The following is a 27,049-nucleotide window of genomic DNA, read 5'->3' as shown; positions in this document are numbered from 1 at the left end:
TAGCTTTTCAGGTAGGTTTTATTTCACAAGAATAAAAAATAAATAAATGTATAATTACAAAATTTCTACAGCAAGTACTGACAGATCACCATCAATAAACATTCTCATATACAATACAAGGGAAGGCATTTAAGAATAAATATATCCACAAGATATAATAACAAATTATCAAAAATACATTAACATGGAGCACAATTTAAAAACGCTGTAGGCTCCTCAGCGCATTTTTACAGCAAACGGCTTGCAAACAGTTCAACGTTTGCACACATCTGTAAACAGGAGCTCCTTATTAAATAAAAAGACGTTCCTATTTGTAAACAGGATCTACTGATAAGACTCATTTACTGTATAAATGATGTCCATAGTTTTTATAACATTTTTCAGTCTAGGAATGATATTTACACAATAAAAATGATACATTTAACTGTATTTTTGTCTCACATAGACTTGCATAGTTAATCTGGTTGAAAAAAAAAAAAAAAAAACGACAAATCCATCCAGTTCAACAAAAAGCAAACAGGGACGGACTGACAATTCGGGCACTCAGGCACTGCCCGAGGGCCCCATGCCACTAAGGGGCCCCATCAGGGTTGCCAACCTCAATAAAAGCAGGGATAGTATGTAAAAATCTGTTTTTTAAAAAAATCCCAAGATTATAGCTGCCCCCCCTCTCCAGTACCTTTTCAGTGTGTGTATATGTGTATTCTGCGTGTGTATAATGTATGTGTGTGTATGCTGTGTGGCCCCATAATCTATTGCCTGGGGGCCCCCTAATCTCCTATTGCCTGGTGGCCCCATAATCTTCTCCTATTGCCCGAGGGCCCCATAATCTCCTATTGCCCGGGGGCCCCATGAGTTGTCAGTCCATCCCTGCAAACAAACAATAAAACATGATCCAATTTGCTCCAGCAGGGGAATAAATTCCTTCCCGTTTCCCCGAGAGGCAATTGGATATTGCCTGGATCAACTTTACCTATAAATTTTAATATCCAGTTATTATCATCATCATTATTATTATAATACACAATTTATATAGCGCCAACACATCGCTTTACAAAAAAAAAGGATTCTGTTCCTTTAAAGCATGTTATGCAGTACAGTGATGTGTAATTTTCCCCAGCCAGGAGGAGTCAGGAGACAGGAGGTCTCATCCAGGTGTTGGAGGCACCTCAACCAACAGTCAAGAGACAGGAGGTCTCACCCAGGGGCCAGAGGAGCCCCAGCCAGGAGGAGTCAGGAGACAGGAGGTCTCACCCAGGTGTCGGAGGCACCTCAGCTAAACAGTCAAGAGACAGGAGGTCTCACCCAGGGGCCAGAGGAGCCCCAGCCAGGAGGAGTCAGGAGACAGAAGGTCTCATCCAGGTGTCGGAGGCAACTCAACCAACAGTCAAGAGACAGGAGGTCTCACCCAGGGGCCAGAGGAGCCCCAGCCAGGAGACAGGAGGTCTCACCCAGGTGTCAGAGGCACCTCAACCAACAGTCAAGAGACAGGTCTCACCCAGGGGCCAGAGGAGCCCCAGCCACTAGGAGTCAGGAGACAGGAGGTCTCATCCAGGTGTCGGAGGCACCTCAACCAACAGTCAAGAGACAGGAGGTCTCAGGAGTCGGGTGGGCTTCTATCCAGAGGCCTGAGTGAACCATGCAGCAGGGTGCTGCAACTAAAGGCTAAGTGAGCCAAGTGAACCAGGAGAACTGGACAACACAGTCAGAGGGTCTGGTAAGGAGAGTAGTGGTTCTGCTGACAAGGAAGCCAGGTGGCATACTGATTTCAGTTGTACTTTTCATGTTGATGGAGTAAACCCCTGCATGGGCAACTAATGCTTATGTGAACTATCCCTTTTTTGTTCAATAAAAGTGGGCTTGCCATGCCCCAAATACATATTTGGACTGGCGCAGCTCATTATGAAAAAGCACCTGCCACTTGAGTATAAGCACCTCAAGACCACAATTCCTACTGCCAATTTCATAAATTCACAATAACTGGCTACACTACTGGAATGTTAAGTCTCCTGGGATATCTGGACACTCATTTCAAGAGGAAGTTATTAATTGTCATGTTTCATGAGGAACTGCACCCTTATGTGCTTCTTTCTATGAAATGTGCACAAATATATGAATTCAGCAGGACACTTCCACTATAGGCTACTTCAACTACAGTATATCCTAAATATAGAGCAGAGTAAAGAGTGAAGGAATGGTATTTTCTGTTAGGGGAATTGGAATATGAAAGTGGACCTGTTGCATTGCCCTGCATTTAAAATTTGTCTAACAAGGTGGACATGCTTATTGTACATAAATTGTTGGGTGAGGCAGTAATGGAACACTATGCACACAGTAAAGGCCAACTCCAGTGGTCATGTGAAGTAAAACAGACATCCCCATAATGTCCGTAACGGTTAGCATTCAATAGGCAACTGGAGGGAATTGGTCGCAGTGGAGGTTGCGTTAGGCGAAGATTAGGCAAATCCTCTCAAATATACGGATTACAGTTAAGTAAACTTAAAAAAAGGGATGTTTGGTTGCCTGAATCCAATATTTTTATACATACTCTGCTGCATTACTTTAAAATGTGTTTTACAATATTAAAAAGACTAAAAAATATACTGTATGTAAATAAATATAAAGACAAATCCAGTTATTTTGTGCCAAGTTGTTCAGCTTGGAGGTGTAGTGGTCCCTAAAGTCTTTTGAAGGCACTTAGTAGACAAAATAGAAAAAAACAATTCATCCTCTATGGCTTGTAATCATGGAGCATCTTCTGGATTGCTCTCCATTATTCTCTGGATGTTTCTCCATTGTGTGGAAAGTGATCATTGGGAGGATTTGTCTCCATCATGTTACGGTGCTCAGTGGTCCCTTTTTTGGTCGTTTGTGAAGAGCCTATACAGAAAAACATTAAAAGACATCAAAGTTGTAAGTTTGAAACCAAGAACCAGAAATGTCTATCTTATAACCTGGAACATATTTTAAGTAGGACTAGAGAAAGCCTGCCCCTTACTATAATTGTAGACTGAACTGTTTCAATTCTTGACCCTGATCATCCCAGAAAATAATACACATCACAAACAGCATTTGATATCTTGAATTTTCCACAGTGGAGTCAGGGATTTTCCAGTTTTACTTCCAAGCTATTTAATGATATTTTTAATTTACAAGGGTATTCTAGTGGGCCCAGTTATCTGACGTACTACCAATCCAGGTTGGGGATTGGTCAGGGCTCTTCAAAATACTACCTCTCCTCCTTCCTTCCCAGAAGATTCCAGCATGTTCTGGAAAGAAATGGGAGGTCTCAGGGATGCTACCTGTGAGTCACCCAGTTCTGCCTGAGTCACTCCCAAACCTGAAATTGAACTACTCTACAGAAAACCTAACTACCGTAGCAACACTAGAGGGTGCTACATTTGTTTTTTTATTATTGCCTTTAATATTGCTTTAGCTCTAATAGATATGTAGATATAATAAGGGGTTGGATATCAGGGTTCTAGAGACCTGCAGAGTAACTCCAGACAAGAAGTGGACCACTAATGCTCTCCATAATCAGCCTACCTTACATCTAAACGTTAAGTAAACCACTGCAGATTTCCAGCACCTATGGGCAGGACTACAGCTTTCTGGCAATAAATTGTGTGCCAATTCCCAATATTTTTGAGGGAAGGCCTGCGGAGGGAGGGTGGTGCTAGAATCAGTGAACACCCTGGATGTAGTTTCATAAGTTTAGGTTTAAGTAATTTAGAAGGTGAGGATACCAAACAACCATATAGATTGGGCTAGCAAGAGAACCATGGGCAAAGGGTGAATGCTATAAGGAGAATTAGAGTAAGATGGGACCCTAGAACCTACTTAAAGGCAAAACGTTTATGATGTACCCATCCTGTTTTTTAGCGAAGTAGCCCTTTGGATGTGTACTTTGAGCCTGTATGTTCTATGGGAACACATGTAAAGCAATTGTAATAAGAAACCACTTGAAAAGTAGAGTACTTACTGCAGCGGTAGGCTAGGAGGCACAGGATGAAATGTGTGACCAGAAACATCACAAATGTAGCCAAGAGGTACCCTGTCTTATGACGATCTATTTCACCGTCTGTAAAACATGAATAAAAAATTAGAGATATTCTATTTTTTATATTCTACCACAATATTCTACCACAATCCTAACTAAATGTGATTTGCAGCTTTTGACTACAGGATCTCCAGAGCCCCGGGGGACAAACAGGACAAGAAGAGTCACTAAAAGTGGGTTTTAAAGGCTCAAGGGTTTTTACCTTCATGCATTATATTTTATTCTATGCATTCTATTTTACCTTCATGCATTCTATGCATTTTATGCGCATGAAGGTAAAAAACCTACCTACGACAGCTGAGATTTTCCCAGGTCTTTCATTCCTCATGGGCTGAGACAGCAGCAGGAGCCACAGTTCAGTATCGTAAGTCATACTATAGTTGTTTCTAAATTAAAATATATCTAGACCCTAGAACAAAATGATATATAAAATGGCAGCTTACAAGTGCTTATATTTGGTGGCTACATTCATCTTCAACAAAATACACTTCCCTATGCAAAGAAGATGGAGGAGAAGAGAAATTTGTAGCCTAAATCAGGAGAGCCGCCAGATATACAGTACAGTGAGTGAGTGTTATGGGTAGCACTCTCACCTAGCAGTAAAAAGGGTCGCTGGTTCGAATCCCAACCATGACACTACCTGCCTGGAGTTTGCATGTTCTCCATGTGCCTGCGTGGGTTTCCTCCGGGTACTCCAGTTTCCTCCCACACTCCAAAGACATGCAGGTACGTTAATTGGCTTCTGTCCAAAATTGGCCCTAGTATATGAATGAGGACCTTGGATTGTGGGCTCCTTGAGGATAGGGACAGATGTGAGTGTGCAATGTACAGGGATAGGGACAACTGTAGACACTCACTCAGGATGGAAGGTGTCTTTATTCAACCTTACTAACTATGTAAAGGAGAGCCACCAGAGGTACAGTGAGTGAGCATTGTCTCCTTAGGACAGGAAGTGTGTTACTGGAAAGATCACCGGGAGAACATAAAAAGAGCCTGATATATAAGAAAACTAATGAAACCAGACAAGGGGTGGGCAGGAGGGATGGCTGCCCTGGGCACCATGACACCATGGGGCTCCACAAGGAGATTGGAGGAAAGGATTTGTGTTGAGAGTGGGAATTTGGTAGAGTGGCAGGGGTTAAGAAGTTTTATAGGTGATTTGGGAGTGGGAGTGGGTGGGATTTGGGGAGTTTGTGCTAGAAAAGGTAATATGTTAGAGGGGGGAGGGAATGCGTGCTAGGAGGGGACATTTTTTTGAAGGGGGGTTGTGCTAGTAGGGAAGTTTGGGGGTATTTGTGCTAGAAGGGGATTTATGGTAGGGTGGGGGAGGGGAATGTGTGCTGGAAGGGGGGGGGGGATTTTTTAGTGGGGTCAGGGGGATCTGTGCTCGGAGGGGGAATTTGAGGGGTTTGGGGCTTTGTGCTATGAGGTTTTCTTTTTGGGGGGGGGGGGTTGTGCTGGGGGCATTTGGAGAGCGAGGGAGTAGTTGAGCTTAGGGGAGATGGGGGGGTAGATTTGGGCTGGGAGGGGGATTTCATCAGTGGAGCAGGTTTGTACTGGGAGGAGGGGGGATTCTATGCAAATTAGTGCTAAAAAAATTTTTTTGGGGGGGGGGGGGGGGTGGTTTGCTGACATAATGGACATATACCTTGGGGGGTTGCAATTTAGCATGTTCACCCTGGGCTCTAGATGACCTTGTCTCAGCACTGCAACCACCACCCCATCCAAGGACTGGTAGGCTGCAATATGTTACCCTATTGTTTTGGGGTTTAGATACAATTTATGTATCTGAATAGTGAGAATGTCTCTGGGACATAACATATTTAAATTCAAATTCCCACTCCAGAAAAAAAAACTTTTTTAGTTCTGGATTCTGTAGAGCAGAGTAAAGAGTGAAGGAATGGTATTTTCTGTTGGGGGAATTGGAATATGAAAGTGGATCTGTTTCTTTGCCCTGCATTTAAAATTTGTCTAACAAGGTGGACATGCTTATTGTATATAAATTGTTGGGTGACTTACATGTGAGGCAGTAATGGAGCACTATACACACAGTAAAGGCCATCTCCAATGGTCGTGCGACGCAAAACAGACATCCCCATAATATCCGAAACTGTTTGCATTCAAGACCTGGAATGTAATACAAATAAAATATTTATGATAATTATGAAAGAACAGACCCATAGCTAACAGATAAGTTATATAGTCTACTATTCAGACATTAAAAAGTGTTAAATCTGTCCTCCAGCTTTCCCTTCATTCTTGAAAAGTTGTTCATACTCCTCTCCTCTAGCGGTTTACTCTGATTTCACCATGTGCCTTAGAAGCTGCGATAAGTCAGATAGAGTCCGCCTCATTTCCTCACTCCCCTGCCTGACCTGCCCTTTTAACTCATTTGATTATGGGGTTTTCCAATAAAGGAGGCTCAGCATCAGATGTGGGCATTACCTAGGGTGGTTTTCTTTGAAATAGAGCATAAGCTTAAGCATGCCCACTCATCCAAAAATTAAGAACAAAATTGAAGTTCCCTCAACCCCCCACCCCCTTCCTGAGCCATACCAGGACCCAAATCCCTTCAACATGGCCCCAGCAAAGCACCTTCTCTCCATGTTGATGGTGACAACAAGGGCCTCTTTCCCACAACCCTGACCTGGTGGTTGTGGGGGTCTGCAGACATGGGGCTTATTGGAAGCTGTACTGCTTCCATATGCTTTCAAACAAAAAAAAAAAAAATCAAAAACAAAAAAAATCATAGTTCACACACACACTATATATATATATATATATATATATATATATATATATATATATATATATATATATATATATATATATATATATATATATATATATATATTCACACACACACACACTTTATCTCACAAAAGTGAATACACCCCTAAGTGAAAATTTCCAAATTGGGCCCAATTACCAATTTTCCCTCCCCAGTGTCATGTAACTCGTTAGTGTTACAAGATCTCAGGTGTGAATGGGGAGCAGGTGTGTTAAATTTGGTGTTATCGCTCTCACTCTCTGGCAAAGAACTCTCTCAGGATCTGCAAAAAAATAATTGTTGCTCTATATAAAGATGGCCTAGGCTATGAGAAGATTGCCAAGACTCTGAAACTGAGCTGCGGCACGGTGGCCAAGACCATACAGCAGTTTAACAGGAAGTTTCCACTCAGAACAGGCCTCACCATGGTCGACCAAAGAAGTTGCGTGCACATGCTCAGCATCATATCTAGAGGTTGTCTTTGGGAAATAGACGTATAAGTGATGCCAGCTTTGCTACAAAGGTTGAAGGGGTGGGGGGTCAGCCTGTCAGTGCTCATACCAAACCCGCACACTGCATCAAATTGGTCTGCATGGCTGTCATCCCAGAAGGAAACCTCTTCTAAAGATGATGCACAAGAAAGCCTGCAAACAGTTTGCTGAAGACAAGCAGAATAAGGACATAGATTACTGGAACCATGTCCTGTGGTCTGATGAGACCAAGATAAACTTAGTTCAGATGGTGTCAAGCGTGTGTGGCGGCAACCAGGTGAGGAGTACAAAGACAAGTGTGTCTTGCCTACAGTCAAGCATGGTGGTGGGAGTGTCATGGTCTGGGGATGCATGAGTGCTGCCAAAACTGGGGAGCTACAGATCATTGAGGGAAGCATAAATGCCAACATGTACTGTGACATACTGACGCAGAGCATGAGCCCCTCCCTTCGGAGACTGGGCCGCGGGGCAGTATTCCAACATAAGGACCACAAACACCCCTCAAAGATGACCATTGCCTTGCTTAAGAAGTTGAGGGTAAAGGTGATGGACTGGCCAAGCATGTCTCCAGACCTAAACCTTGAGCATCTGTGGGGCATCCTCAAACGGAAGGTGGAGAAGCACAAGGTCTCTAACATCCACCAGCTCTGTGATGTCATCATGGAGGAGGGGAAGAGGACTCCAGTGGTGACCTGTGAAGCTCTGGTGACCTCCCTGCCCAAGAGGGTTAAGGCAGTGCTGGAAAATAATGGCGGCCACACAAGATATTGACACTTTGGTCCCAATTTGGGCATTTTCAAATAGAGGTGTACTCACTTTTGTTGCCAGCAGTTTAGAGATGAATGGGTGTGTGTTGAGTTATTTTAAGGGGACAGCAAATTTACATCGTTATACAAGTTGTACAGTTACTACTTTACATTGCAGCAAAGTGTAATTTCTTCAGTGTTGTCACATGAAAATATAGAATAAAATATTTACAAAAATGTGAAGGGTGTACTCACTTTTGTGAGATACTGTATATCAATATCAATTTACGCAGCGCTTTACATATACATTATACATTCACATCAGTCCCTGCCCTCAAGGAGCTTACAACCCTAAGTCCCTAACTTACATTCATACATTCACATACTAGGAACAATTTAAGCAGGATCCAATTAGCCTGCCAGCATGTCTTTAGAGTGTGGAAGGAAACTGGTGTACCAAGAGGAATCCCACGCATGCTCAGGGAGAACATCCAAACTTCAGGTAGGTAGTGTCATGTTGGGATTCAAACCAGTAAACCTTTTGCCGCTAGGTGAAAGTGCTAACCACTATACCACTGTGCTATCCTCATGGGAAACTTTGTCTTTTCTGCCATACATGGTTGTCCCTCCCTTGAGTCTTCCACATATAAAAGGTCTGTCTTTCCTAGTTCGTAGAGAATCACAAGTCCTATAACTCTACAGCATTCATACAACCTTCCACAGTGCTCCCCATCCTCCAACTAAAGCCTCATCCCCTACAGGGCACCAGGTCTGTTGCACAGTCCCATAACCCCCACCACAAACCCTATCCCCCTCACAGTGACACATAGCCCCATCCAAAACCTTCCAGCAGTTTAATACATATTCGACAATCTCATACTTTTACTGTGTGAGTAAAAACGTAATGCTTTACTGTTGGGGCATGAAAGGTACACCCTTGGTACAAAAGGTTGAGAACCTCTGACTTACACTAGCATAGTACAAGGCTCTGTGACTACTAAGATTCCCATAAAGATCAGTAACTCACCTTTAAATGTCAAACACACCAAGTGTGTGTATTCAACAGCCAGGATCACCAGACAGACAATGGCAAAGGTGAGAAAAAATGGATTGTATTTATATACTGCAAAAATAAAGAGAAATCATATAAAGTCTTTATTAGTAATTATAATAAGCAGAAAATAATAGGCATCACACAGACATATTCCAGGTCAGATTAAAGCATTATTCATTTGTTGCCGTCACCAAGGTCCATTAAGCGAGGCCCAGAGTGGCAAACTTCTAATTGCGGAATTCGCCCCTGTCACAGAGCCGCTTAGCCGCTGCCGAGTTCTCTGGCAAATGGAGCAGGGAAAAATATCCCACTGTGATCACTTTACCAATTGGGGGGGCTCAACGGCACCCACTACAACTGCTTCCTACTGTCACCCCTCTGGTGGGTGTCACCTGGGAGTGGTTCCACCCCCCCCCCCACCCCCAGCGACGCCACTCACATCCTGGCTGGTCTACATAACACCTATTTAAAAAGGGCAACTTAAAGGGTAAGTTCACGCAAGATGAAAAGGTGAATTCAGTCCAAATATCCTGGCAACTCCTCTGGACCATACACCACAATACACAGCCTTGGAGTGAGTATCCATCAGAAAGCTCACAGTGACTATCACTACCATGTAACTGCTCTGACCAATTTAAGAGAGGCACATGTGGGGTTTCTACTTTTTCCAGTAAGGTGTCACAGAAGAAAAAAAAAAGAAAAAAAAAAGCACTGCTTATTGGTCAGTGTGCTCACAAAATCGTGCAAACAAATGGGGTCCATAGGGGTGGCCAGGATATTTGGAGTTTGTGGATGAGGTTGGTGCACCTGGATTATGTTGGTGCAGATGGATGAGGTTTAAAAAGGGAGATGAGTTTTGAGAAGATAGATGTGGTTGGTGCAGGTGGATGTGTTTGGTGAAGGTAGATGAAATTGGGGCAGGTGGATGGGGTATGGGATGTGTGCTTGTAAATGCTTGTTATCCATATATAAAATGGAACAGCATATATGGCTCAGTATTTATTATACCATTCAGAATAGAACAAATTTTTATGCCAATATGTAATATAGCTTATTGTTTTTTTTTGATACAGTATGAGAAACCAATGGTCCTGTCACAGTGGCAATTCTAGGAGGTGTCACCGGCAGTACAATCACTTACAGTACATTTTCTCCAATGTTCATCACTCTCCCGCCGGCCAAAACAAGAATCTTACTAGGGAAGGAGCAGTGAAGGAATGACCCCTGGCCAGTTAGGCCGGCAAGTGTGTGACACTGTAGGAGAAGGTTGGAGTGGGTCCCAGGCCAAGCTGTACAGTTAAAAGATCAACTCCAGCCAAACATTTTTGACTTGTGTAGAGTTTGAAAAGTTGTTTATTTTGTTGTGATGCTTGCCCAGAGTTTTACTTCAAACTTTGTTTGTATGTATCAAGAAAACAAAGCAACCAATCACATAGGAAAGTCTGCAAAGGTAAGAAAATAAATCTCATGCTGGAAAATAATTACCTTTTTTTTTTTATAGGATTCATTATGGTTTCTAGAACAAGCATGTTATCATTCGTATTTTTCGAATTGTGTTTGAACAATATACAAATGTATTGTTTAATGCATCAAATCTGGATGACCTCTTACCCGGGATGAAGGATGACACAACGCTGACAACCTGGCAGACCAGAGACAGAATGCCATTTACGGCAAAAATCTTCTTTACAGCTTTCTGGAAGTGGTCACCTGGAAACACAGAACAGGTCCGGTCAGGTCTGATTCCCCAGTGTGATTAAAATCATTAGCATGACCCGTGCAGATAAGAGGTACACCTCCTTTTTACCCAACCTGCTGTCCCATCGTTACACCCCACACCTGTTCCCCATCCTCTTACCTATAAGAATGAGACCACACTTTCTTTTTGGGGTATAACCGGCCACAGTAGCCTTTTATTTACAAAATATAAAACATGTATCAAACTTCAACCATAAATAACAAACTTCAGAAATATCAGTTTTTACCCAGTGGTCTTGTACGGCACTTCCCCAAATAAATGTTCCACTTCTACACTGCGGGCTGGTTAATGTACTAGGCCTCCGGCCGTGATAACTTCAGCCAGGAGACAACTCACTACCCGTAGTATCCACCTTCCCATCCTCCGCTAACCCGTGTTAGCTGTAACCAAGGGAGCCCATGTCCCTAAGGAGTCTCCCACACTTCCATCTCCTGGGTCAGTTACCACCATACAAGACCACCACCACCGCCTCACTGAAAGCTGCCATGATGAATCCTCCAGCACACCTAAAAGGCAAGAAAATGAGCAGGAGACAGAGCACCAACACTCAGGGAGGGTGGGCGAGACATTCCTCTCCTTCTCTCCTCAACAAATGCCGCCTGTAACTCTTCCTCTTCCTTAACCACTTGAGATCTGCGCTATAGCCGAATGACGGCTACAGCACGGATCTCCTTTTCCGGGACTACGTCTATTGACGTAGTCCCGTGCACGAGCGTCCTGCGTGCCCCCTGAGGGGCGCGCGCGGCGCGCTCTGTGATCGGCGAGTCCATGAGACTCACCTGATCACCGATCCGTGCAAGGGGTCGATCCCGACCACTTACCATGTGATCAGCTGTCAGCCAATGACAGCTGATCATGTGATATAACGGAGCCGGTAATCGGCTATTATTCCTCCTCGCGCTGACAGCGCGAGGAGAAAAAAAAAAAAAAGTCGATCACCGGCGGCCGTGATCGGGACATCAGTCCCGATCACGGCCAGCCCTGCCAGTGCCCACCTGCCCCCTGCCAGTGCCCACCTGCCCCCTGCTTTGCCTGCCTAAATAAAAAATGTTTCCCCCCTGTCAGTGCCACCCAGCAGTGCCCACAGTGCCACCCAGCAGTGCCCACAGTCTGCCTCAACAAAGGTGCTGCACCCCAGTGCCACATATCCGTGCCCAGCAGTGCCGCCCAGCAGTGCCACCTATCAGTGCCCATCTATCAGTGGTACCTATCAGTGCCCCTTAGTGCCACCCATCTGTGCCATCTTATCTGTGCCCGTCTTTGCCCATCAGTGCTGCCTTATCTGTGCCTATTAGTGCCGCCTTATCTGTGCCTATTAGTGCCGCCTTATCTGTGCCTATTAGTGCCGCCTTATCTGTGCCCACCAGTGCAGCCTATCAGTGCCGCCTCATCAGCGCACTTCAATGAAGGAGAAAAATGACCTGTTTGCAAAATTCTATAACAAACTATTAAACATGATTTTTTTTTTTTTTGCATCTTTTTTTGTTTGTTTAGCAAAAAATAAAACTCCCAGCTGTGATTAAATACCACCAAAAGAAAGCTCTATTTGTGGGAAAAAAAAATGATAAAAATTTCATTTGGGTACAGTGTTGTATGACCGCGCAATTGTCATTCAAAGTGCATCAGCGCTGAAAGCTGAAAATTGGTCTGGGACTGAGGGGGGGTTTAAGTGCCCAGTAAGCAAGTGGTTAACCAAGTTAAAGCCTCCTCCCCTCCAGTTCTTTTTCTAACCACCCCCCTTTTACACTTCCCTCTTCACTAACTTAACCCCTGCTGTACCCTTTCCTCAGTGTCATGCAGGCCCTTTCCCTACTTTCCGCTTCGCTCCTCTTATTCCCGGGCCTCTCTGGATATATCTCTTAAGAAAGCTTGCTAATGGCCATATGAAAACTGCCTTTAAAATGAACATAAATAGTACTTAGCAGAAGTCTGGCAAGCAGAACACATAAATCTTGATATGATAAAACTACTATTATAACACGTGATGAGTGAATGTACAGTATAAATAAATCATGATTAATTTAATACCACAAATGTCTATGCTATACTGTACAGCAGGCAAAATAGTCACATTACAATGTCTAATGCCCGATACACACTAGATACACTCAAGATTTGATAGACATCAGACAAGATATTGATACTCTCTCTTTTCCCTCTTTCACATTTTCATCCTCTTGCTCATGGGTAATTTTGTTACTCTTTTGTCCATCACGACCTACGTACACCACATCATTAATTTCCTCACTTACTTGAACCTGTGCTCCTATACTCCCATGGACACATTCATGTTATTCCCTTCAATCTGCACATCATTTAAGATGACATTTATTTTCATATACCTACAACACAGCACGATTCGTTTTTTTTGTTCATCACTTTTACTGTTTTTCTTGGGGTTCACTATTAATTTCAATTCCTTTGTAACAACATTTTTATTAAGTATACCCATAATCAACATTTTGTCCCTAGATATATTGGTTTCAACAATCACTACACATCTCATCTTTGGGAACACCCTCTTATGCTGGTGCATTTCTTTGCCTTGCCTGATATCGCATCCACTCTTATGCCGCCTCAGTTCCTGTAGAGGGAGTGTGTTCCTGGCCCGCCCTGCGTCCACCGCCGCACGCTGCACTTGCCGTCCGGACTGGTGAGTCTGCCCTGGCTAAACCATTTACATGTATCAAATCCTCATTAATTTTTATCTATATGGTTAGTATATTATTTATATATATTTTACTTTATTCTATAGGAACTTTGTGGTAGCATCAGCTCCTGATGAGTGGGGAGACACCCACAAAACGCGTCGAGATTTTGATTTGATGTCCCAGTTACATTTTATCCAGAACCATATCTATTTCATTATGAATTGACTCTTTAATTACACATCAATTTTTATTTTTAGTGGATGCATACTTACCATGTGGGTATACTTGTCGATGTCGGGCTTGCTGTCATGGGCACCACCATGCCACACTATTCATTTATTTCATTTACCATTATCATGTGTTGTTACTATATATTATGTTTTACTGTATTGATGCCTATACATATTATGAATTTGTTCTATTATTCTTTATGGTCTTCTACTGAACAATCAATAAACATCTAAACATGGTTAAAGTGGGAGTCCGCCGTAAAAAAAAAAAAAAAAAAAAAAAAAAAAAAAATCTACGCCCCTTTCCGCAGAGAGCTATCCCGGAAGTGGGTGCAGTTACCTGGATTATCCAGGTAACTGCACCCCCCTCCCCCTTGAAAGTTGCCAATTGTGGCGCCGGAGGGGGGGAGGGTTCCAATGAGCGGAAGGTCCACTTTAGGGTGGACCTTCGCTTTAAAACTCACCTCCACTGTCCAAGTGCTTCATTTAAAGTCCCAAACTCCTTTTTATACGTACTGATTACCGGGATAGAGGCACGTATAGAGGCTTCATTTAAAGTCCCAAAACTCCCCCTTCTTGAAGATATTGATCGTATGTGTATTCTCCTTAAGCCCCATACACACTATCAGTTTTTCTGCTGAGTTTTTCCTTCAGATTTACCAAAACCATATAATATGAGGTCAAACCTTAGTTTCAATTTGTATACAATCAGGCAGGCCCTTGTACTACATGGTTTTGGTAAACCTGTAGGAAAAACTCAGCAGAAAATCTGATAGTGTGTATTGGGCTTAAGGAGAATACACATAAGATCAATATCTTGTCTGATATCTATCAAATCTTGATTTCATGCAATGCAATAATATGCACTGAACTTATTCTCTCTGGAGAAGAGACGCTTGAGAGGGGATATGATTTCAATTTACAAATACCGTACTGGTGACCCCACAATAGGGAGAAAACGTTTTCGCAGAAGGGAGTTTAACAAGACCTGTAGCCACTTATTAAAATTAGAAGAAAAGAGGTTTAACCTTAAACTATGTAGAGGGTTCTTTACTGTAAGAGTGGCAAGGATGTGGAATTCCCTTCCACAGTTGGTGGTCTCAGCGGGGGGCATCGAAAGTTTCAAGAAACTATCATATAAGCACTAGGCCCCATCCACACTGACCGTCCCCACCACTAGGCCCCATCCACACTGACCGTCCCCACCACTAGGCCCCATCCACACTGACCGTCCCCACCACTAGGCCCCATCCACACTGACCGTCCCCACCACTAGGCCCCATCCACACTGACCGTCCCCACCACTAGGCCCCATCCACACTGACCGTCCCCACCACTAGGCCCCATCCACACTGACCGTCCCCACCACTAGGCCCCATCCACACTGACCGTCCCCACCACTAGGCCCCTCCACAGTTACGGTCCCCACCACTAGGCCCCATCCACACTGACCGTCCCCACCACTAGGCCCCATCCACACTGACCGTCCCCACCACTAGGCCCCATCCACACTGACCGTCCCCACCACTAGGCCCCATCCACACTGACCGTCCCCACCACTAGGCCCCATCCACAGTGACGGTTCCCGACACTAGGCCCCTCCACAGTGACGGTTCCCGGCACTAGGCCCCTCCACAGTGACGGTTCCCGGCACTAGGCCCCTCCACAGTGACGGTTCCCGGCACTAGGCCCCTCCACAGTGACGGTTCCCGGCACTAGGCCCCTCCACAGTGACGGTTCCCGGCACTAGGCCCCTCCACAGTGACGGTTCCCGGCACTAGGCCCCTCCACAGTGACGGTTCCCGGCACTAGGCCCCTCCACAGTGACGGTTCCCGGCACTAGGCCCCTCCACAGTGACGGTTCCCGGCACTAGGCCCCTCCACAGTGACGGTTCCCGGCACTAGGCCCCTCCACAGTGACGGTTCCCGGCACTAGGCCCCTCCACAGTGACGGTTCCCGGCACTAGGCCCCTCCACAGTGACGGTTCCCGGCACTAGGCCCCTCCACAGTGACGGTTCCCGGCACTAGGCCCCTCCACAGTGACGGTTCCCGGCACTAGGCCCCTCCACAGTGACGGTTCCCGGCACTAGGCCCCTCCACAGTGACGGTTCCCGGCACTAGGCCCCTCCACAGTGACGGTTCCCGGCACTAGGCCCCTCCACAGTGACGGTTCCCGGCACTAGGCCCCTCCACAGTGACGGTTCCCGGCACTAGGCCCCTCCACAGTGACGGTTCCCGGCACTAGGCCCCTCCACAGTGACGGTTCCCGGCACTAGGCCCCTCCACAGTGACGGTTCCCGGCACTAGGCCCCTCCACAGTGACGGTTCCCGGCACTAGGCCCCTCCACAGTGACGGTTCCCGGCACTAGGCCCCTCCACAGTGACGGTTCCCGGCACTAGGCCCCTCCACAGTGACGGTTCCCGGCACTAGGCCCCTCCACAGTGACGGTCCCCGGCACTAGGCCCCTCCACAGTGACGGTTCCCGGCACTAGGCCCCTCCACAGTGACGGTCCCCGGCACTAGGCCCCTCCACAGTGACGGTCCCCGGCACTAGGCCCCTCCACAGTGACGGTCCCCGGCACTAGGCCCCTCCACAGTGACGGTCCCCACCACTAGGCCCCTCCACAGTGACGGTCCCCACCACTAGGCCCCACCACAGTGACGGTCCCCACCACTCGGCCCCTCCACAGTGACGGTCCCCACCACTCGGCCCCTCCACAGTGACGGTTCCTGGCACTAGGCCCCTCCACAGTGACGGTTCCTGGCACTAGGCCCCTCCACGGTGATGGTCCCAGCACTCAGCCCTTCCACAGCTTCTCCGGCATCTCCTCGCGGCCAACCCGATCTGTCTCCTGTCCTGATTGGCCATGAGGAGAAGCCGGAAGACAATAGCGAATATTAATTTGCTATTGTCACAAGTGGATGGGTTCGTGGAGCAGTGCTCTGCGCCCCGAGCCAAAACTTTTTCAAGCCAATTAGAGCCCCATACTCTAATCGTGTAGCTTGTAAAAAAATAAAGCTCATATAAAAAAAAAAAAAAAAAAAAAAAAAAGTAGGGGGTGGCACCCCTGCTCCCCTAATGGACTGGCTGCTCCTGCTTGTGACTTTTTTTAAACCCTGTATATAGTTAGCCAAATAATAAGCAGACAATTGAGTTTTTTCACAAAAGCATCGTGGAAATATAGGATTCTTACTTTGGATGAATTTTGCAGTCCTTGAACAGCACGACACCCTTCTACCATTCCTCTTCTTGTTGGCTGAAATAGAAAAAAAAGCTCTGTATTTATGGTCATAGACAGCCTATCACAGAAAGGCTTATTGTATAACTTGACCCTCCTGCTAAAGATAAAAAAGAGTAGTATGACACTTATGCCTTGTACACACGGTTGGACATTCCGACCACAAAATCCGTCGGATTTTTTCCGACAGATTTTGTCCGAAACTGGTGTTGCATACACGTTCGGACAAAGTTGTCGGAAAATCTGATAGTTCGGAATGTGGTGACGTTCGTTGCGTACGACGGGACTACGTTGAGGCTAGTAGCCAATAGCTTTGGTCTCGTAATTTGATCTGAGCATGCGTGGCACTTTGTCCATCAGAATTCTCTACTACAAACAATCGGAAAAAGTCGATTTGTCAGAAATTCCAATGAAAAAAAATTTGAGAGAAGGATCTAAAATTTTCTGACGGAAAAAGTCCGATAGAGCCCACACACGATCGGATTTTCCGACAATATAATCCGATCGGACCTTTTCCGTCTGAATTTCCAACCGTGTGTACGGGGCATTACAGTATAAAAATGTATTATAAGAAACAAGAACATTTTTCTCCACTGGTGATTAGCGACTTTTTTTTTTCCCAATTGCATTTTATTTGTGCAAAGGCTTCTTTTTATTGTGAGGCCCTACAGATTTATCACTGTAACCACATTTTTTTCTTGGTGAAAACTTCATTCATATTGATGGAGCACCAACAGTTCTCATAAGTTTACAAATCCCTGGAAAAGCGTATTTAAAGTTCACAATTTTTGCTGCATCAACACCAGAAAACAGCCGGTTTACAATACACTGAGCAGCAAGCCTCAAAATTTCACCAACAAAATTTGTAGTGATGAGACCAACACTTTTTACCATGACAGGGTCACCTGTCGCTCATTGGGATGGTGACAAACTACTATACTTAAAAGTCTCCATAGGCAACTCTTTAACTTTTTTACACGTTACATATTTAGAGTTATGCCGCGTACACACGGGAGGACTGTATGGCCTACTTAGTCCGCCGAAACACATTTCAGCGGACAGTCCGTTCATGTGTGGGCTTCAGCGGACTTTTTCAGCGTGCAGTCCGGCGTACTAAGTATTTCTGATTTTTCGAAATACTGTCCGTCGTACTTGCATTTTCGGCGGACAATCCGCCCGTGTGTATGCCAGTCCGCCGTACTTTTGAAATGAGCGGACTTTTCCCACCCGGAGAAAAGTCCGCTCATGTCGAGCGGGTATCCAGGTAGGCGGGGCCCGCGAAGGAGACGTCGCTGGCCCCGCCGCCTGGTATGGACTTAAAGGGGAACCCCAACGCCGAGAAAAAAAAAAAAAAAAAAAAAAAAAAAAAAAAAAAAATCGGCGTGGGGGTCCCCCCCAAGTCCACAACAGACCCTTGTCCGAGCACGCTACCCGGCCGGCCAGGAAAGGGGGGCGAGCGAGCGCCCCCCCTCCTGAGCCGTACCAGGCCGCGTGCCCTCAACATGGGGGGGTGCCTTGGGGAAGGGGGGCCGCGCGCCCCCCCCCCACCCCAAAGCACCTTGTCCCCATGTTGATGAGGACAAGGGCCTCTTCCCGACAACCCTGGTCGTTGGTTGTCGGGGTCTGCGGGCGGGGGGCTTATCGGAATCCGGGAGCCCCCTTTAATAAGGGGGCCCCCGGATACCGGCCCCCCACCCTATGTGAATGAGTATGAGGTACAATGTACCCCTACCCATTCACCTGTAAAATAAAAGTACAAAAAAAAATAAAAACACAACACACGAGAGAAAATACTTTATTGCACAGCTCCGTGGGTCTTCCGTCTTCGGGGGTCTTCTCGCCAGACTCCTCCGCTATCTTCTTGTAGCTCTTTTGCTAGCGGAGGAGTCCGGCTTTCTTCCTCGCCGCAGGCCTCTTCTCCCGACTTCGGGGGTCTTGTCCCCCTCTTCGGTTCTTCTGCCGGGCCACCGCACCTTCTTATAGCTCTTTTACAGGCGGTGGCCTGGTCTTCTGTCGCCGCCGCCGCCTTTCATTCTTCTTCTTCTCCAGGAGATGTTGCCTCGACGATCTCTCCAGCCGGAATGCCAGGGACGCACTGCGCGGCCACTTATATAGGGACAAGGGGCGGTGTCACATGGCTTTATGTCACATGGGTTGGTGTCACATGGTGACCCCGCCCCCTTACGATGTCATAGTCCCCATGTGACACCGCCCCTTGGCCCTATATAAGTGGCCGCGCAGTGCGTCCCTGGCATTCCGGCCGGAGAGATCGTCGAGGCAACATCAGAAGAAGAAGGCGACAGAAGACCAGGCCACCGCCTGTAAAAGAGCTATAAGAAGGCGCGGTGGCCCGGCAGAAGAACCGAAGAGGGGGACAAGACCCCCGAAGTCGGGAGAAGAGGCCGGCGGCGAGGAAGAAAGCCGGACTCCTCCGCTAGCAAAAGAGCTACAAGAAGATAGCGGAGGAGTCCGGCGAGAAGACCCCCGAAGACGGAAGACCCCCGGAGCTGTGCAATAAAGTATTTTATCTCGTGTGTTGTGTTTTTTTTTTTTTTTGTACTTTTATTTTACAGGTGAATGGGTAGGGGTACATTGTACCCCATACTCATTCACATAGGGTGGGGGGCCAGTATCTGGGGGCCACCTTATTAAAGGGGGCTCACGGATTCCGATAAGCCCCCCGTCCGCAGACCCCGACAACCAACGGCCAGGGTTGTCGGGAAGAGGCCTCCTCATCAACATGGGGACAAGGTGCTTTGGGGTGGGGGGGGCCACGCGGCCCCCCTTCCCCAAGACACACCCCCCCATGTTGAGGGCACGCGGCCTGGTACGGTTTAGGAGGGGGGGCGCTCGCCCCCCTTTCCTGGACGGCTGGGTAGCGTGCTCGAACAAGGGTCTGTTGTGGACTTGGGGGGGACCCCCACGCCGATTTTTTTCGGCGTTGGGGTTCCCCTTTAAGTCCATACCAGGCGGCGGGGTCAGCGACGTCTCCTTCGCGGGCCACACCTACCTGGAGACGCGCTCGAAATGAGCGGACTTTCCTCCCCGTGTGTGGGCGAGTCCGTTCATTTCAAAAGTAGGGCGGATAGTATGGCGGACTTAGTACGCCTTATTAGTCCGCTCAAAAAGTGGTGTGTGTGGTCAAGTCCGTTCATTCGAAAGTATGACGGACTGTTCGTCGGATTGTATGACGGACTAAGTAGGCCATACAGTCCGCCCGTGTGTACGCGGCTTTACAGAGGAGGTCTAGCACTAGAATTTTTGCTCTTGCTCTAATGTTCGCGGTGATCCCCATGTGTGGTGCGAACATCATTTACATGTGTGTGCAAGACTTACGTATGCATTTACTTCTGTGTGCAAGCATGCAGAGATGGGACAATTTAATCTTTTTTTTTTTTTTACACTGTCCTTTTATTTATTTTTTAAATTTAATCACATTTATTCCTGTAAACATGCATTGTAATAGAAATGAGGGATGACAGGTCCTCTTTATGGAGAGATCTGGGGTCTATAACACCCCAATTCTCTCCTCTAACTTTCAAAACAAAAGATCCTCCTAGATCAGCGGTCTCCAAACTGCAGCCAGATGTGGCCCCTTGCTTGCCTTTATCTGGCCCTTGAGGGAGTATTCCTGCCATGGACACCAACAATAGGGGAAAATTCCTCCCACTGACACCAACAATAGGGCACTATTCCTCCCACTGACACCAACAATCGGGCACTATTCCTCCCACTGATCCCAACAATAGATTACTATTCCTCTCACTAAAAGCTACAACAGGGTACTATTCCTCCCACTGACACCAACAATAGGGCAGGTTTAATGTTGAGAAATGTAAGGTTATGCACTTGGGGGCTAAGAATATGCATTCATCATACACGCTAGGGGGAGTACAACTGGGGGAATCCATAGTGGAGAAGGATCTGGGGGTTTTGGTAGATCATAAGCTCAATAATAGCATGCAATGCCAAGCTGCGGTTTCCAAAGCGAGCAAAGTCCTTTCCTGTATTAAGAGAGGTATGGACCCCAGAGAGAGAGAGAGACATAATTTTGCCCCTGTTCAAATCATTAGTAAGTCCTCATCTGGAATATGCCGTTCAGTTTTGGGCAACAGTTCTCAAAAAGGATATCAGGGAACTGGAGAAAGTGCAGAGAAGGGCAACCAAACTGATAAGAGGCATGGAGGAGCTCAGCTATGAGGAAAGATTAGAGGAACTGAATTTATTCTCTCTTGATAAGAGGAGATTAAGGGGGGATTTGATCAACATGTACAAATATATAAGGGGTCCATATAGTGAACTTGGTGTCGAGTTATTCACTTTACAGTCAACAAAGAGGACAAGGGGGCACTCTTTACGTCTAGAGGAGAAGAGATTTCATCTCCAAATACGGAAAGGTTTCTTCACAGTAAGAGCTGCGAAAATGTGGAATAAACTCCCTGCAGAGGTGGTTATGGCCAACTCAGTAGATTGCTTTAAGAAAGGCCTGGATTATTTCCTAAGTGTACGTAATATAACTGGGTACTGACATTTATAGGTAAAGTTGATCCGGGGAAAATCCGATTGCCTCTCGGGGGATCAGGAAGGAATTTTTTCCCCTGCTTTAGCAAATTGGATCATGCTCTGCTGGGGTTTTTTGCCTTCCTCTGGATCAACTGTGGTTATAGAATTGGGTATATGGGCTGGTATATTTATTATATATATATAATTTATTTTTATTTTTTTTGGTTGAACTGGATGGACTTGTGTCTTTTTTCAACCTGACTAACTATGTAACTATGTAACTATTCCTCCCAATGACACCAACAATTGGGTACTATTCCTCCCAATGACACCAACAATGGGACATTGTTTACTCCCGCTGGGCCTAGTCTGGCCCCCCTAAAGTCTGATCTACAGTAAGCTGGCCCCTTTGTTTAAAAAGTTTGGAGACCCCTGTCCTAGATCATAAAGGTGGAGAGAGATGATCTGGTCTCTCCTCAGCACTGTGACCTGCCTTGTGAACCGTCTGGTCGTTTCCCGGGCTCGCCAGTAAGAATGGTAAGCCCCGAGAAACGCAGGTGGATGACCCCTCCCGCTGCTTCTAAAAATGATCCAGCAGCTAATCAGCCACTTATATCACTTTTTATAAAAAACGGAATCGCCGGCTGCAAAAAAAAATAAATAAAAAATAAATAAATAAAAGGCTGATAGCTTTAGCCATAACCACCCCAGTAAACCACTTCAAAGCCACAATGTATATTTACATATTGCGGTCAGAAATTATTCTATTTATTTACTGGATATACTGTATATACACTTTTGTTTTCTATTGAGGGAACCGGATGGACTTGTTTTTTTGTTTTTCAACCTGAATTATGCAACTATATATAACAATGTAAATATGTAACTTCTCCAGCTGTTACTATGGATTTTCTTTTTATTACCTCATCTGCAGCAATCAGCACATACTTGCACACAATTTCCCTTGTGCGAAAAAAAAAAAAAAAACACGATTGCCCCCTAAAGCTAATAACTGGTTGGGCCACCCTTAGCAGCAACAACTGCAACCAAGCGTTTGCGATAACGTGCAATGAGGCTTTTACAGCGTCCTGGAGGAATTTTGGCCCACTCATCTTTGCCAAATTGTCCTAATTCAGTTACATTAGAGGGTTTTTTGAGCATGAACGGCCTTTTTTAAGGTCATACCACAACATCTCAATAGGATTCAGGTCAGGACTTTGGCTAGGCCACTCCAAAGTCTTCATTTTGTTTTTCTTCAGCCATTCGGTGGTGGACTTGCTGGTGTGTTTAGGATCATTGTCCTGCTGCAGAACCCAAGTTCGTTTCAGCTTGAGTACACGAACAGATGGTCGGACATTCTCCTTCAGGATCTCTTGGTAGACAGCAGAATTCATAGTTCCTTTTATCATGGCAAGTCTTCCAGGTCCTGAAGCAGCAAAACAGCCCCAGACCATCACACTACCACCACCATATTTTACTGTTGGTATAATGTTCTTTTTATGAAATGCAGTGTTCCTTCTACGCCAGATATACTTGGACACACACCTTCCAAAGAGTTCCACTTTTGTCTCATCGGTCCACAGAATGTTGTCCCAAAAGTCTTGGGGATCATCAAGATGTGTTGTGGAGAAATTGAGACGAGCTTTGATGTTCTTTTTGCTCAGCAGTGGTTTTCTCCTTGGAACTCTGCCATGCAGGCCATTTTTGCCCAGTCTTTTCCTGATGGTGGAGGCATGAACGCTGACCTTAACTGAGGCAAGTGAGGCCTGCAGTTCCTTGGACGTTGTTGTGGGGTCTTTTGTGACCTCTTGGATGAGTCGTCGCTGCGCTCTTGGGGTAATTTTGGGCAGCCGGCCACTCCTGGGAAGGTTCCCTACTGTTCCATGTCTTCGCCATTTGTGGATAATGGCTCTCACTGTGGTTCGCTGGATTCCCAAAGCTTTGGAAATGGCTTTATAACCCTTTCCAGACTGATAGATCTCAATTACTTTCTTTCTCAATTGTTCCTGAATTTCTTTGGGTCTCGGCATGATGTGTAGCTTTTAAGGATCTTCTGGTGGACCTTACTGTGTCAAGCAGCTCCTATTTAAGTGATGCCTTGATTGTGAACAGGTGTGGCAATAATCAGGCCTGGGTGTGGCTAGAGAAATTGAACTCAGGTGTGGACAACCACAGTTATAGTATGTTTAAACAAGGGGGGGCAATCACTTTTTCACAGGGCCATGATGGTTTGGATTTTTTTTCACCTTTAATAATAAACACCTTCATTTACAAATTGCATTTTGTGTTTACTTGTGTTGTCCTTGACTATTGTTTAAATTGGTTTGATGTTCCGAAACACTTAAGTGTGACAAACATGCAAAGGAACAGGAAATGAGGAAGGGGCAAACACTTTTTCACACCACTGTAAATATATATATATATATATATATATATATATATATATATATATACACACACACACATACACACTGTATGATAGAATATAACATTTAAAATGATAAAAAGGTTTTTTATTTCACCTTACCTAGCCAGTACAGGAACTGATGCAACAAGAAACAGAAAGCATTTCCTGTTGGAACCATTGACATACAAACAGAGAAAAATCCCGGGACATTGGCTGAAAAAGAGAACACAGGCAAGTCAGCAGACACGGATGTATTGTACACCAAATGACCACCTCAACCCCTTATTTTTTTAAATTCTCTGCATATGATTGAATGTTTGAAAGTTTGGCGTAAAATAAAAAAAAAGAATTAAAAAATACCAAAATTGAAAAAACACTTTTTAAACATCATTTGCAATAACCCCTAAAACTATATAGTATAATGAAACGTCATTCAATATACCTGGCAGCAGTTAGTAGTCATGCTTACCAATTCTCAAATATCTGTATATGTATAGAAGTATTGCTCCACTTCGCAATATTATTACGAAAAAAAAAAAAAACACAAATATGACTTTGAGGTACTACCAAAAGGGTGAGAGCAGGGGCGGACTGACCATTGGGCCACTCGGGCACTACCTGAGGGCCCCATGCCACTAGGGGGACCCATCAGGGTTGCCAGCCTCAGTAAAACCAGGGACAGTATGTAAAAAATTGTGTTTTTTTTACATCCATCTCTGAAATGTCCCTTACCGACATCCTTTTGGTCTAAAAATCCCGAGATTATAGCTGCCCCGCCTCTCCAGTACCTTCTCAGCCAACAGAAACATGTCTGTGTATAGTGTGTGTGTGTGTGTGTGTGTACTGTGTGGCCCCATAATCTCCTATTGCCCGGGGGCCCCCTGGGTTGTCAGTCCGCCCCTGGCTGAGAGTAATCCTAACGGTAGTGGTTCACTGATTGGTTGAAGTGACACAGGTTCTGTGTATTGTTTTATTGGGATGATATTTACCAGCCTACTGTCGATCACCCCCCTGCACAAATTACATTGATTTCAGGTTCCGTGGAGGATGTGCTGACATTGTTAGGCCGCGTACACACGCGGGGACTGTTCGCTCAACTTTGTCCGCTGAACAGTGTTTCAGCGGACAGTCCGCTCGTGTGTGGGCTTTCAGCGGACAGTTTCAGCGAACAGTCTGCTGAACAAGGTTTTTCGGAATTTCTGAAAAACTGTCCGCTGAAACCTTGTTTCAGCGAACAGTCCCCTCGTGTGTAGGCTTGTTCGTCAAACAAAGTTCTGCGCATGCTCAGAAAGGATTTACACGGCAGAAGGTTGTATTGCAGTGTATAGGACGTCGTATTTTTCGTCCCGTCGTACGTGCCGTTCACGTCATCACGCACGGTTTCAGCGGACTGTTCGTTCATCGTGTGTGGGCAAGTTTGTCCATGCTAAGTTTGAGCGGACTGTCCACTGAAACTGTTTGACGAACAAAGTTGAGCGAACAGTCCCCGCGTGTGTACGCAGCCTCACACCATCAATATCAATCCAATCAAAATCTGGAGAAATCCCGCCTATGCTTATTTATTTATATCCCCGCTTGTATCCATACCTGTTATATTCCCCATAAGTCCTTGTGGTATTGGCACTTCGGTTTCGGTTGGCACAGACACAGTGTCTGTAAGAGAATATCCCGAAAATAGTTACATGTAAAAAATACAGAACTTTTTTTACTATATGTGTTTTTCAAATAATAATAATAATTATAATAATTTAACAATTAAATTTAACAATGTTTTAAACTTAAATATATAGAAATAAAAAACATTTTTTAAGAACGCACAAAAACAATATAATCTTCAATTAAACATAAAAGTTAAATGAATGTCAATTTAATGCATAACAAAAGTTACCATCATGAACACAAGTGAAAATGTACAAGACAAAGATACACAACATTTTAAAATGAAACCCGGTCACCAGAGCAATTATTTTTTTTAATTCTAAAGGATTGTAACAACAAAGCAAATACATACTTATAGTGTTCCCTTCTTGCCTTTAAAATGTTTTTTTTTTTTCTTCTTGAAATTTGACTCTTAAAGCGGGATTCCGCTGCCGAATCTTTTTTTTTTTTTTTTCTGTGTCTTTGTTATGCATTTACTAATGTGTTTTTGTACTCACTACTTGTGGCTTTTTACTCCCCGGCTTGCCAATTTCTTGCGGAAGAAACAGTTTTAAAAATTCATGCTGGCTGTTTCCATATTGCTTGTGGGCATTTGAAGCCTACAAGCATTTCCTTCTGGGATGCGGTGATGCTGTGCTCCCAGCATTCACCGCTCGATCCCGTGCATGCTCATTGATAGTAGCGAGCAGCGATGTAAAACTTCGGGTTGCCATCACAACGGGCAGCGTCCTCGGAAGTTCCCGCCCTGTTTTGATGGCAACGAAACAAACAATGGTGCTTTCTGACACGCCCTCGTCAAAGGACCGGCTCACGAGATTTCGGCAGGACAGCGTTCCCCACTGATTCATGGGAACAATGTGAGAAACCTCCCAGGGGACTTTGCGGAGCCGGGGAAAGGCGATAACCACGCCTACTCCCACGGGAGGAGAGCCCGGAAGTCACCTTTGAAATGCAAATTAAAAGTTAATTACGGCGATCGGATTTTTATAAAGGTTGGTTTTGGCATCTATGGGAGAAACACTATGGCTTGTGAGCTTATTAAAATGTGAGTACAACACCGCTTTAAGCAATAAATCAGCTCAGAATCGATTTACATTTGCTAAGTTACGAAGCTATTGTAGGTCACGTGGCTGAGCTCCTCTGCAGAGACTTTGCAGTCACAGGTCGAAGTCTGCTGGGGCTCTTCATTTTTATTATACACGATTTATATAGCGCCAACAGTTTATGCAGTGCTTTACAATGTATAGGAGGGACAACACAAAAGGTACAGGAGGGCCCGGCTCGTAGAGCTTACATTCTAAAGGGAGGGGGGGTGGTGGTACAAAAGGTAATAGCTGCAGAGAATGATTTGATGGGGGTGGCTCGGGGACAGTTGTTAGGTGGGCGTGGGAAAGGCTTCTAATGGCCCTTGCCATTAGATCCACCATGGTGGCACCCATAGATGTCTAAGGTCTGTTGCCTGAGGTGATTGTAGCCAT

At 45.3% G+C, this 27,049-nt stretch overlaps 1 protein-coding gene across 1 annotated transcript; it reads right to left on the bottom strand.

The window, feature by feature from the left end:
- LOC143975941 (uncharacterized) lies at nt 1-27,049 on the bottom strand. The gene is made up of 10 exons (XM_077478472.1): nt 27,031-27,049; nt 25,500-25,565; nt 24,033-24,125; nt 16,958-17,020; nt 10,726-10,831; nt 9,561-9,583; nt 9,095-9,190; nt 6,080-6,187; nt 3,983-4,081; nt 1-2,880 (listed from the first exon to the last, which is right to left on the bottom strand). Exons 1-10 carry the CDS (start codon nt 27,047-27,049, stop codon nt 2,774-2,776), a joined length of 780 nt encoding a protein of 259 aa, XP_077334598.1. The 3' UTR covers nt 1-2,773.

The sequence above is a fragment of the Lithobates pipiens genome, unplaced genomic scaffold, assembly GCF_037356315.1.
Source record: "Lithobates pipiens isolate NorthernLeopardFrog02 unplaced genomic scaffold, aLitPip1_a1.2 Scaffold_13, whole genome shotgun sequence".
Classification (NCBI taxonomy): Eukaryota; Metazoa; Chordata; class Amphibia; order Anura; family Ranidae; genus Lithobates; species Lithobates pipiens.
This window is presented reverse-complemented; position numbering and strand designations above follow the sequence as displayed.

Excerpts from the sequence above, each read along its gene's own strand:
- LOC143975941 (XM_077478472.1), bottom strand. Across the intron at positions 24,126-25,499 it reads ACTTATGGGGAATATAACAG|CCAATGTCCCGGGATTTTTC; the intron begins GTATGGATACAA and ends TCTCTTTTTCAG. Across the intron at positions 6,188-9,094 it reads GGTGTGTTTGACATTTAAAG|GTCTTGAATGCAAACAGTTT; the intron begins GTGAGTTACTGA and ends ATTACATTCCAG.